Source organism: Gossypium arboreum, chromosome 10, assembly GCF_025698485.1.
Source record: "Gossypium arboreum isolate Shixiya-1 chromosome 10, ASM2569848v2, whole genome shotgun sequence".
NCBI lineage: Eukaryota > Viridiplantae > Streptophyta > Magnoliopsida > Malvales > Malvaceae > Gossypium > Gossypium arboreum.
The window spans coordinates 6,581,727-6,596,172 of NC_069079.1; the positions used below are offsets into that span (position 1 = coordinate 6,581,727).

Consider the following 14,446-nt stretch of genomic DNA (forward strand, 5'->3'; position numbering starts at 1 on the left):
GGGTTGATTAAATCCCCACATGAAGTGTAGGGTTGGACGGGGATGGTGTATAGAGGCTGGATGGGTAGGATTTTGTTACTGCATAACTATTACTGCTACTGATACTGTGATGGGGTAAGGCCCTACTCTATTTTTGACATTGTATTGAGATGGGCTAAGGCCCAAACTATCACTGATAATGAAAAGGGCTTAGGCCCAAAACTGTTCAACTGTGCACTGTGAATACTGATTGTTTGTTTGTCTCTGTGGGATTACACACTGATTTTACTTAAACTGACCCTCTTTGTTTAGTGTGCACAGGTAATCCTCAAACTTAGACGGATCGGTGCGACGAAGGACTCAGTAGTGATCACAATAATTTTTGGACTTCATAGTTTTCAATTTACGATTTATAATTTGATTATTATTGATTATTTGGTTTGTAATTTAAGGACCTTTTGGGACTTTGGTTTTAAATTTGAGTTTTTATTTATTTATTTTACTTTATGGATTTATACTTGCTGGTCATAGGAAATTCAGTTTTCAAAAAGTTAAAGTATTTTCTAAATGCATGATCATTTAGACTGTTTTATTAAAGCTTCCGCAACGAGGGATGTTTCAAAATAAATGTTTTAAAGGAATAAAAATGACTTACTAAGTTTTAATAAAAGGTTTACTAAAGATAATAACATGAAATGTTTTCATCGTAACAACGAGGTTTCAAAAACACTATCGTGTGACATTGCCAGATACGACCATAACGTCTAGGCCGAGTTTGGGGTGTTACAACTTGGACCATACGGCCATGTGATTCCTCTTTTACAGTTTTGCATAGAAATTTATGATGTGTAGTTTAGTTCTTGTTTATTCCCGAAATTGTTCTTAAAGTTTTTATTTACTCAATTGAGTCCTTGATATTATGTTATTCTAGAATTCGTGATTTAATGACTAAAGTGCTATTGTTATATCGTATGAGAAGTGAATATTACATGCTTACTGTCATTGTAATACTGATGAACTGTTAGTGTTTATATGGTTACTGTAACACCCCTAACCCATATCCGTCACCGGAATAGAGTTTCGGAGTATTATCGAAATTTACAAATTAAAATACAGATAATTCATATCATTTATACAATCATATCAGGAATCAATCATAAAGTCCCTTACAAAAGCTCTCGAGGCCCAAAACATTCATTAGAAACAAGTCGGGACTAAATCGAGTACTTAAAATTTTTTTTTAAAAATTTTAAAATTTTTCTAATGTGTAGGGGATACACGCTTGTGTAGCCAGGCCGTGTGGCTCGCACGGTCAAGAGACACACTCGTGTTTCAGGCCATGTGAGCATTTGAAATAGGGCACACGGTCGTGTCCCAGCCCGTGTCTGTACCCTTGTAACTCTTTGACTTAGGTCACACGGCTAAGTCACATGCTCGTGTTCTAGGCCGTGTGAACATAATAACTTGTATTAAATAGGTTCAGGGGTCACACGGACAAGCCACACGCTCGTGTACCAGGCCGTGTGATTAATTTTGAGAATTCTATTTTGAAATTTTTAAGATTCAAAGGACACGCGCCCGTGTCTTTGCCCGTGTAGACGAAATAAGGTCATTTCTAAGCCAAATTTCTCACCCAATTTTGGCATCAACCTATCACAATAAATTTCACATTTACAAACCAAATCAAAACACTCAAAACATGCCAAAATCATGTCTTAAACATGACATATTACCACATTCAACCAATGTGACTTTAGGCACCTCAAGTTACAATTTATTTTCATGTCTACCTGATACTCATATGCATATTCAATCTCCATTTCACTTTCATTCATTCATCCACACACACACACCTAATTTATGATACCATATACATATATATACATCAAAATGTACCAAACACTAGCCATTCAAATGGCTAATCTCAACAAAACATTTACTTGCCAACATTAGCCAATTAACCTATACATGCCATTATAACTAAAATTAGTTTTATATTTGTACCGAGATGGGCCGATGGATAGTGTGATGTGTCTTCGACCAGCTTCTGAGTACTATAAAATAAGAGAAAATAAATAGAGTAAACTTTAGAGCTTAGAAAGTTCATATAACGGAAAATTAACTTACCATTCATTTACATATAAGGTAAGTACACAAAATACATCTAAATCAATTTGGCCAATAGCCTAAACACATATCCTCATCAAGTAAGGTAGTCATCAAATATCAAATTCCCATGTTCATAAATTTCCCACATCTTGTATTCACATATATCAATTCCATGTATTTCAAGGTTATACAGGAAATGATTCATTTAGTACTCATATTTTTCTCATGTCAGGATTTTACTCGTTGAATCATTGAAAATATCGATGGATACATAGGAAGTACACACAAGGTGTACAAAACTATAATCCGTCAATTCATATACATGAATGCTCATGCAAACATGTAAACAGAAAGCTCATGTGAGCTATGTAACCGGAAGCTCCAGAGAGCCACTAACGGGAAGCTCATACGAGCCAATAACGAGAATGTTCAAGCGATCCAATATTGAAAAGCTCCGGAGAGCCTTTAATTAGGAAGCTCATGAAAGAGTCTTTTATCGAGAAGCTCTGAAGAGCCATATATTGGGACGCTCATAAGAGATGCAGTATGTCCATAACACATGCAGGATCACAACCAATCGGGATGCTCCGAAGAGCTATTAACTGGAAGCTCATAAGAACTATATAACGGAAAGCTCATGAGAATTAATAATGGGACGCTCTTTTAAGTTGTGGTGTGTCCGCAACACATGCAGAACCATAACTAATTCGGGAACCTTATATTCATCGAATTTCAATTATTCAAACGAGACTTAATATTTGTCGAGCATTATCGAGTATGTGATCAATTACATATATATGGCATTTACACAATTCACATATACAACATTCAATTCAAACATATAAATATACAAAATTTAGTTATACGAACTTACCTCGACAACTGTTCGTGTATTTGTAATCTATTAATTTGATACCTTCTCTTTTCCTCGTTCTAATTCTTTATTTGGTCTATCCAGATCTATTTGAGTAAAATAAGTTTGCTAGAACTCAAGTTCTCATGGCTAGGGTTTCCATGTTTTTAATTTGGGAAAGATGATAATAAATGATGATATATTATATTTTTATTATTTATCATCTTTAATTATTTCATCTTTCCAATTTCATCCTTTTCTTTATTTAATTTTCCATGGATGAATCATCATACTTATCTACTAACTCCTATTAATGGTCTATTTTCCATATACGGACCTCCAATGTTGAATTCCATAACTATTTGATTCTTTTAGCTACTAGAATTCAACTTTTGCATGTTATGCAATTTGATCTTTTTATCAATTAAACATGTAACGAGTAAAATTTTCTTAACAAATTTTTTATACAATATTTCAATCATAATGTAGACCATGAAATAATATTAAAATAATTTTCCTTCTGACCTCAAATTTGTGGTCCCGAAATCACTGTTTTGATTTTACTGAAAATGGGCTGTTATAGTTACCACCCTACTGAGTACATGTTAAGCGTGTCTACTGCTAGTGTTGAATACATGTTAAGCATGTTGACTGCTAATGTTGAATTGTTCTATTACAAAGCATGTCATATTGCACTGCATGGGGATGATATGTACGAAGGAAGAGTAACAGTTTAATAATCCGCAAATGATGGTGGCTCGTCCACAACCCAGTGATAGCTTTTATCTACAAATATGTTGTGCATCCACAACCCAATGACAGTTTATTTGCAAATATGTGGTTTGTTCACAAACCAAGTGGCATTTTATCTTTAAATGTTTTTATCTGAAAATACTGGTGGTTTACTCATAATTTTTACAAAACAAAGTGGCAGTTTATCTGCGAATTAGTGGCGGTTTATCCACAACTCGGTGTATAAGATTGGGTGAGTTCTGGGGAACTCATAGTGTGGTGTGTAGCGAAGTTGGGTAGGACATTTTCTAATAAACTAAAATTGCATTGTCATACATAAGCATGTGTATACAAAACCGTGGATGTTGAAATATTATAGTGATGTGTTAATCTGAAAACTAATACCGTGAATTCTAAATTGCTATACAAATATGATTACTCTAAAAATTGTTATTTTGTATGTTATGTCTACTGTTTCACACTAATTTTCTTATGATTAGACACATTCTAAGTTTCTTAAGCTCAGTTCCTTTAATTTCCATCTTTCTAAATAACTCGCTAGGTTAAGACGTAGACACGGCATCCGAAGGGCTCGTGTAACACCCTCTACCCATATCCGTCATCAAAATAGCGTACGAGACATTACCGGTACTTATCGAATCATTATTAATTAGAGGAAAAAGTAAAACAAAGTAAACATGTAATATTTAATAAATTCGTATAACATGATAATTAACTTACCGCTTCTCTATATTCAACATAATTATGCAAAGCATAATTATTCGAATTGATCATAAACCCTAATACTTATTCTTATCACAATGTTAATCATATAATTCATATAAATATCAAGAAACATGTATAGGCTCATCTTTCATTAAATTTCTCATATGCATATACTTTTACACATCATTTATTCACATAACTTATAACAATCATATCTATGTATTTTAAATATGCTTTCATAACAATTTGCCTTGATTTGAGACTATCTCATATTGGAGCTTTACTCATCAAATCATTTGAAATACTATCTTTATACAAATAGTACACTTGAGTTGCACAATTCTATAATTATGAATGAACACATTTATAAAATAGATTTTATGTTCATATATCATAGTCTCATGTCTCCATATATCAAATATATAACCATCATTCTCTTATGTTTCAGATAAATACATATAACCATACATAAGCATGCCATTCACTATTTCTTCCTGTCTATCACAATTTCAAATGACAAATTCATGTAAATGAGCTCAATAACATGAAAATACTTGCCACATTCTTTCACACATGTTCCACTTATAACATATTTTTTTTTATATTTGGCTTGACATTTATTAAGTAATATTGAATATTCATTTATTAGGCAATATCAAATATTCAAATTATTCTTTAACATATATAACATTTAATTCAAACATGATTTTTTTTATTTTAACAAAGTTTAACATTTACCAAATATAATCAAGCATGTGATCAATTTATGCATAAGTCACTCATATATATTTCCTCTTCCTCCTCTCCATTTCACTTCCTTAATGTATATAACATGCTTATAAGTAACATTATCTATAATTTCACTATTTACTTATATTTATATTCCAAGCTGTCCATCCGTGTCATAGTCACTAAATTATTTTTAACTTGAGCTATGGAGCTCCAAATTAAGATCCGATAATTTTTCCTGAAACTAGACTTACATATCTTCTTACCATAAAATTTTCAAAATTTTTTGTTTAGCCAATAAGTACAGTTTATTCTTTAAAGTCACCCCTGTTCTGCTGTCTAACAGTTCCGACCCTTCTTCACTAAAAATTAATTATCTCCTCGTACGGGATTCGAATAATGTTCCTGTTTGTTCTTCTTGAAAATAAACTCATTCAGGATTCTAAACATATAAATTTAAGCCCCTAATTATTTTTTTTCAATTTTTAATGATTTTCCAAAGTCAAAACAGGGGAACTCGAAATCATTCTGACATTGTCTCACAAAATTTATTATATCTCATGATTTACAATTCCATCCCTTCTCAATAAGCTTTAATTTCATATTTTATTCATTCTCTCATTCGATTTCTATAATTTTTGGTGATTTTTCAAAGTTAGGCTACTGCTGCTATCCAAAACAGTTTTAATGCAAAATGTTGATTTCCATTTTACCCCAGATTTCACAGTTCATACAATTTAGTCCTTGCTCAATTAACCCCCTCAATTGAGCTAAATTTTCTCAATTAATACTTTAGTCTATCATTTTAAACTACTTCATAACCCTTGAAAATCATAACTTTGTACTAGATCTTAATTCCAAACTCTTTGATAATTAGGTCCTAAAATCAATTTCCATCAATTTTACTTGATAAAATCATTATATATCAAAATTAAAGCTTCAATTTTATATTTATTCATCATATGCTTCCAGCACTCATCCATCGAAACTTTAAAAATTAGCCATGGAATCAAAAACTAATGACATAGTAAGTTGGACCCAATTGTAAAAGTCCAAAATCTTAGAAATTTCAAGGAGAAAGCAAGAATTAAACTTACATGAAGCTAGAGTATGAAAATCAACTTGAACCCTCTTCCATGGCTATTTTTCAGCTGATGAAAATGAAGAGAAAATGAAGAGAATTCTAGATATTCCAATTTGGTCCCATTTTTATTTAGCTAATTTTGGCAATTTTCTAATTTTGCCCTTATTTCACCAATTTCCTGATTTTTTATAGCTATTTCCACATAAAATATCTCCTTTAGGCTTATTTTCACTTTAGGTCCTTCCTCATTTGACAATTGAGCTATTTAATCCTTCTAGTAACTTTTACACCTTTTTCAATTTAGTTCTTTTTATTTAATTAATCACCCAAACGTCAAAAATTTCTAACGAAATTTTAATACTACCTTATTGACACTCCGTAAATATTTATAAAAGTATTTATGGCTTATTTTATAACACCGAGATCTCGATACTTTTTTTTTCTCAATTTCTTGACCAAATAAATCTTTATAAAACACAATTTACTATTTTAAAAATCTTTTAAAAGTTACATTTGGCTCATAAATATTAAATAATATAATCTACGAGTTCATTTTTCAGATTTGGTGGTCTCAAACCACTATTTTCGACATCGCTGAAATTTGGGCTATTACAGCTCGGGTCAGAATATTTTCTTTTATTTCATTATTTAAAGCATCTTAGATTTATTATTTGCATTTTCTATTTTTTAGAGATTGTATTGTGTTATTTTTAAATTGTGACATGAGACTTAGGTTTTGGGTTTATATAACTTGCATGACATTTAATTTGATTTTAGGATAATAAAACATGAATTTTGAATTATTTATTCATGAAATATGGTTTTCATTAAAACTATGTTGAAAATCACTTTCCGTGAAATTAATTATTAAAATCATCTAGTTTTTGAAAGATATTGTACCTTTTGATAATACACTAAGTTTTTATATTAAAATAAGCAAATATTTTAAAAAGACTGTTTTATAAACTTTGATATTATTGGGTCCATTAGGTAGCCGATGTAATCTTCCGAATTCAATCTTACAAATGTAATTTTTCGAATTTGGTCTTAACGTTTAGGCCCATTTTGGGATGTTACAAGGACTCTCTTATTGTAGATGAGAACTATTTTTAGCCATTGATGTAATTCAATTTGTATCGTTGGATTTGTGAGAGTTCAAATATAAATAGAGCCCTCCCCTTCATTTTCAATTATTTCGTTCTTGAGTTAAAGAATATATTAAGAGCATTTATTCAAATACTTGGTGCGTGTTATTTCTCTATGGCTTTTTTACTCGTTGGTTTATCAAACTAAAGCTCTAACCTCGTGATAGATGCGCATAATTACTTGTAAAAGAAATCTCAACATTTACACTAGTGAAATTTAAACTCATGCCTTATAAAATATCTTTTAAAAAAATCGACATTTTCTCATCAACTATGATAAAATCTTAACTATATATATAAATATAAGTTTTGAATTTTAACTTTAATAGTGGTTGATATACATGGATATTGAAATTCACACAAGGCTTTTTTTTAATATATAAAATGATTCAAAATTTTTTATTATTTATGAAAATGACCCACTTTGAAATTATGTGCATAAATGACCCATTTTGAATAGTAAGTGTCAGTGACGCCATTGCCATTGGCATCACCACTTCCAATTAAAAAAAAAATTTAGGTGCCGCTGTTGCCATTGGCAGCACTAGACTTAAGTATAATTATATAAAACGTTCAAGAACTTGATGAAACAATTAAATGAAAAAGGGTTGGCGCCATTCCTTTTGGCGCACCACCAATTAAATGATTTTTAAATTTTTTTTGTCTATTTGCATGTTAGGTTTGTTCCCTTTTGAAATTAAATTTAAATAGTCCTTAAAAATATAAAATACTAAAATAAACTATTTTCAAATTTTATTATTTTTAAAAATAATAAACTTGAAAACCTATATAAAATTCTTATTTAAATTACCCAAATACATCTCTAAAAAATTCCAAAATTATTAAGTTTTAAGTTTTTAAAACTAGAGGCAAAACAATTTAAAATTATAGAAAAATTATTTTTAAAACGAATTATTTACGTAGATAAATTTTAAAATAGATCATTTTATAAATAATTAAAATCGTGGATATTTTAATAAAAAAGCCTTCACATGATTTGTAAAAATAGAAAAATGTGAAAATTTTAAGAATATGAGATCCAAGGAGCTTGGTGGGCCACCATGAATATGGACAATGGTAGCTAATGGGAGCGTCACGAGTTTACTTAGAATGGAAAGTCTTAGCCTTCACATTATAAAGTTATGAAAACTTGCCCTGATTTAATATAGTAAAAAGCCAAATAATTGTGAGCAAATAAATTACTTTTGTACTTAAAGTTAAATGTATATCTTTGCTTTTTCATATTCCCTGTCAACTCTATTTCTAACTTGGGATTGAGTGGATTAATTCTTTTTATTATAATATATATATATATATATATTCAAATTAAAATAAATCAACTTATCAAAAATGGACTCTAATAAGACCTCAACTTTGCAAACAAAGACTTCGGGCGAAATAGTGTTATATAATATAACTTAACTTAAGAGAAGAGGTGGTATGAAATTGTGGTTGCACATCATCTTTATCTTTTTTCAATAAGAGAATGATAAATCAGATTTTTCCTCTTGATTTTTACCATTTTTAATTGGATTTGAACTTTTTTTAGGATAAAAAGTTGAATATTAGAAGGAAAATTTTGATTTGCCATTCTCCTATTGAAAAATGATAAGGATGACGTGGAATCACAGTGTCATACAATCATTTCTCTTTAACTTAGATCACAATTATATGTAAATTTTTGTGTTGGAAATTTACTTTTATTTCTAGCTAATTATATTTAATATTAAATATATTTTTAATTATTTATTTTAATTTAAAAATAATCATTGTTAATATTAGATTTTAAAGAATATTTATTTTTTATAGTAATTTGAAAAGAAAATATTTTAAAACTATTTTAAGAAAAACATTTTAATTTGAAAACAAAATTAAAAAGTGTTTTACTAAATAAATTAAAATTATTTAATGTATTATTAATTTACAAAAACTACTTAAGCATTATGTTTTTAGAAAAGAAATTATAAAAAAAACATTTTTAAACTGATTTTATAGAAATGAATTTTAAAATAATTAATGGTGGATCCACCTCATTATTAATATTAAAAGTGAAAATGAGTAGAGTATTCCATTGTTATTCTTTAAGATATGCCACCTAAGATATATACTATCCTAAATTGTCCAAGTGCTTTACTGTAAATATATATCAGGTAATCCCGAATAACATGTGTTATTATGTAAAGTTAAATAAAAATTATGAATAATTTTAAGTATGGTATAAAAATAAGAAATTATAACAAAATAAATATTTAAAAATAAAACATTAGAAATATGGGAGTCTATTACCCAATCATTAACATTTATTTGTCAGTTCTCGTTTGGTCTATATTGAGGTACTGTGGTTTGGTCTAGGACACCATCCAACCAAATATAAATATATATTAACTTTGCTACATCTATAGGTCGTATATATAGCAACTCAGTAATTTTCATCCCACACTAAACCCGCTTGGAAATTGAGTTACAAGAAAATTCATCATTATTAAAAATCTTAATTAATGATGAGAAGTAAGAAATTAGAGAAATAGATTTTATGTTTCTTAATCATGATGACATAACATCTACTTATCTATTATTTGAATCATAATCATAACGTTCCCACAAATGAAAAAAAAAAAAAAGATTTAAATAAAAGGATATAGGTAGCCTTCCTTCTAAGCTATTAAATAAAACAAAAATTAATTTGACATGGTTTTCCCTTTCCTAGCTACAACTTACACGTAAAGGTGATCAAGAAAGCAAAAACTAAACACCATATATGATTACATTACAAGACTAAACTCATTGATTGGATGTCATATTCATCATGGTCAACAAGTTGCTTTAATTTCATATAACATAACATCACCCAATATTAATTTATCATATTTTAATATTTGCTATACTATTAACCTTACGTTTTTGCTTTGCATGCAAGGTTTTATTATTTATATAAAACCATACTATACCAACAACAAAAATTTGTAACATGATTATCTTTGGAAAGATTGTAGAGGAGATTAGATAAAGGGGAAAAGGCAGAATAAATCAAAAGAGAGTATAAAATTTAAGATATAGTATTTGAAATGTTTTTCTATATTACCTAAAACTTTCCATGGTTTTGAGACTGGCTGCCTTGTTGATCATGGAATCCAACTGTTCATGCAGTTCCTAACATCAGCAATGTTGAGAAACTAGACATGGGAGAAAGGTCAAAGAGCTAGGAAATCTCTTCTCAAGGCTTCACCTTGAGTACTACCACCCGCTCTACTTTCATGGTCATTATTATTTCCAGTGCCATTTTTGGGTGCTGCAGTTGTTTTCGAGAATGATTCATTGATGAGAGTCCCGCTCTTGTTCTTTGCGTTCAAAATCCCACTAAATGCAATATCATCAAAGGAAGTGGAATCAAATCCAATGGGAGAAGACAAAGAATTCATCATGCCCTGTAGAAGAAGGGAAGGAGGTGGAGGAGCACCTGAGCTTTCAGCTGCATGATGAGTCGAACCATGGATAAATCCACTCCCCATAGAGACTTCTTCACGTGAAGACACGTTGAGACCAAAGCCAGCTGTTGTGCTGTTGTTGTTGGTGCTGGCAACAAAATCAGCAGACACGTGAGTTTGTAGGTGGGGTCTCATAGCAGTAGTAGTAGCTGGCGCGGATGATGAGCCAGGTTTGTTACTCAGGGTTGCACCCATCTGAGCAGCTTTCTGAAGCAACGCAGTAGCTGACATGTGTGGGGAAAGTACTGTTGTTGGATGGTAGGGAGGAAGAGTCGGATCAAGAGTAGGGATAGGGGTGGGATTCTCATGAAGTGTTAAACTAGGGGAGAAAATGGAAGATGATGATGAGGAAAGACCAGCCCCAGCCCCTAGCATTGGTTGGGTCGCGAGCCATGGAGGAATATCAGGCTTGAGAGGAGTGAACCTTTGATGCTGCTCTTGCTTAAGTGAAAATGCTTGGATGTCATGGGGATTGAATTGGGGTACTTGTAAATTTGTATGAGATGAGCCTGGTTGAAAAGTGTTGGCTCCCATGATTGCCGCTCTTGAACTCTCCTCTGCTAATGCATCACAGAAGGCTCTGTGAGTAATGAAACTATCCCTCCTGGAAAAAAAAAAAAAAACCAGAAACACAAACAGAAGAAAACAAAAACCCAAACCAGTCATGAACTGCTATTATGACAATGCCAGAAACATTTGACTTTGTCTCTGACTTTTCTCTTTCTGCGTCCCATTATTTTTATTTATGTTTCATTTCACTCAGAGCATATACATGGGACAGATTGTCCACTTGGGCTGGTGCAAACAAAATTACCAAATAAACTACACCAGGCAGGCACTCAGGCTGCAAGCAGGCATATCCCTCTATCTCTCTCTAGCCTCTAGGGTGTGAGAAAGTAGGAACTGCTACATGTGTAGTGCAATGAATTCTTCAATGTATCAGACAAAGATTTGGCAAAAAAACCTTTCTTAAAATTTCAAAATTTTACTCAAGTGCATGCCTCAATAAATGGATATTTTGACTGTTGTGTTTAAAAGTAACTTTAATGTTCATGTTATTACATTAATTCCCAAAAATGATTATAGGAGGGGATTAGTTGTTTTTTTATACCTTGAGAAGAGGGTTCCACAGTCACATCTATATTCTTTACTGCCACAAGTCTTGGAGTGAGCTTTCCAGTCGGATTGAACTGCATACCTCTTGGAGCACTTGTCACATTTCCATTTCTTCTCACCATGTTTCCTGTAAAAATGCTTCTTGATACCAGTCAAGTCCCCAAGTGCCCTGGATGGGTCATGATGAACACAGCTGACTTCTGGACATACATATACCTTCTTCCTCACCTCTTTACTTGTTCTTTGCTTTAACTTCCAAGGCAAATTGTGCCCTCTCCTATGAAGCTGAAGGTTCTGGTCTCTTTGAAACCCTTTGTTGCAGATCTCACACACAAATCTATTTGTAGCCATTAGTGTTTTAGGTGACAAAGCTATCACTTCTGCATCTGGGTCTGATTAAAAACAAAAGTCTTAGTTAAGAAAACAAATAAAAAAAATGTAATAAAAGTAACGGTGTTTTAAGATAAGGGTTGTGAAGTTTGAACCCAAACAAACCTGGATTGCCTGGTTGATTCCTCTTTCTCTTAACTGGCTGAGCTTGAGCTGGTGGGTTACTAAAGTATTGTTGAGAATAGTTGGTTCCACCAGCAGCTGAAGAAACACTGGCTTCACCAGATGCACAAGTCAAATTAGACATATTCTCTTCCATAACTTCTTGTTGTTGGTGGTGGACTATATAACCTTTCATCATCTTCTCTTAAATAACCATGGATCTTGGTTACAGAAAATCCATAGATAAAAAACAAAAACCTTAAGTGATAAAAGAGAAAAGAAAATATAGATACTAGTTATGGACTCAAGTAGCTACTCTTAACATATATGTGAATGAATCCCATAATCCTAATCATAGAGACCCTTGATTGTTTTTCTTTGTTTGGCATAAACCCAAAGGAACCATTCTTTTTGTTTTATAGGCAAACACTCAATAAATATAAATATATATGTGTGTGAGAGGGGTATATAACTAGGCGGGTAGAGGTTATAGAGAACTTCCCTATCCACTTTTAAGCTTCATGATTTCACCTTTCAATAAAATCTTACTAGGTATAACCATATAAATATGAAGAAATTATGAAAAGAAAAGACTGAGCTCATAAAACTCAGAGAGAGAGAGAGAGAGATGAGGATGAGATTGAGATCCCTCCGTAAGGCGTATAGTGTGATATCCCAAAGCAGTCCAAACAACAACAACCAAAATAAGAGGGAACCTTACGGTAACTCTGACGTTGCCCTTTCTGTCTTTTCCTCTGTTCTCTTCCCACCACCATCTTATAAATAATAATATAATCAAAATTAAATATCCTTCCTATCTTTTCTTTTTTTTTACAAAGCTTTAATTTTTCTACTCATAAAAGTATATGTTCTTATCTACCAGTAAGAAAAAATGTATATGTTTTTGTGTAATCACCTCCACCCTTCTCTCATTCAGTAAAAAACTCAAAAGAAGCCAAAAATAAAGTTACAAGAGTCTCACCAAAAATGCAGAATCATAAAAGTGTGCTCTATCTTTTTAACTAAGATTTCTAATTTTATGTATTTTGGGTAAAGAAAATAATTAAAGGTTATATATTTTGGTATAATCTCAACTTTAGTCTTTAGCTGTTACATCTTTTGTTAATTTTGTTCTTTATTCTTTTTTTAGTTAAATTTAACTCTCAACCTTTTAAAGAGAGTCAAATTTGATTATCAATTTTTTGAAAAATAATTGAATTGATGTTTTCTCAATAGAGATATTGACTAAAATGTTAATTTTTTTTAACATGGCAGCGTACATAGCAATTTGCGTGTACCTCATGCCAATAAATTTTTGGGGCTTGAACTAGGCAATTATTTTTAATTTGTGGTCTAAACTTTTTTTTATTTAAGTTAGTTATTGAACTTGACAATTGTTTTTACAGTAGGACTTGAAACTTTTTTTCCCAAGTTAGTCCCTAATATTTCCTTGAAATCCTTGAAGTTTAGGCCTAATATAGAAACAATTGTCAAGTCCAATAACTAACATAGATAAAAAAAAGTTTAAGCCCCAATATAAAAATAATCACCAAATTCAAGATTAACTTAGAAAAAATTTTTCAAATCCCATTAATACAATTACGTTTGGATATATTAGTTTGTGGATAATTTCAAAACATATATTTATTTTAATTTTTCTATTAAGATATAGTTATTATATACACATGAAAACTTACATTTGTTTATATATAAACATAAATTTCAAAATTATGAATATCTAATATCTAAATTTGTTTATATATAAATTGACACAATGAGATACGACTAATGCAAGTCAGTACAAAAATAAAACAATATAATATTGATACAGTTTCGTTTTACCTCAAAATCAGGACCACTATGATAATATGCTTTATATATCAAATAAATTTACACATTAATAATTTATATTTTTGTTATGGGTGTTGGTTATTACCCATCCACTATCCAATTAATATTAACCTAACCTTCTTTACTTTAGTAGTTATAGTCTATA

The 14,446-nt window shown here is 30.9% G+C and overlaps 1 protein-coding gene across 2 annotated transcripts; it reads right to left on the reverse strand.

Annotated features, from left to right (window-relative positions):
* Positions 1-10,255: 10,255 nt before the first annotated feature.
* Positions 10,256-13,155, reverse strand: LOC108474054 (protein indeterminate-domain 7-like). Of its 2 annotated transcripts, XM_017775941.2 has the most exons (4): positions 12,454-13,155; positions 11,954-12,350; positions 10,815-11,446; positions 10,256-10,714 (listed from the first exon to the last, which is right to left on the reverse strand). In XM_017775941.2, the coding sequence occupies exons 1-4, from the start codon at positions 12,647-12,649 to the stop codon at positions 10,704-10,706; spliced, it is 1,236 nt and encodes a 411-aa protein (XP_017631430.1). In that variant the 5' UTR covers positions 12,650-13,155; the 3' UTR covers positions 10,256-10,703. The 2 variants fall into 2 exon arrangements, with proteins under 2 accessions (XP_017631430.1, XP_017631429.1); XM_017775940.2 differs by having other exon boundaries at positions 10,256-11,446.
* Between the last annotated feature and the right edge of the window lie 1,291 nt (positions 13,156-14,446).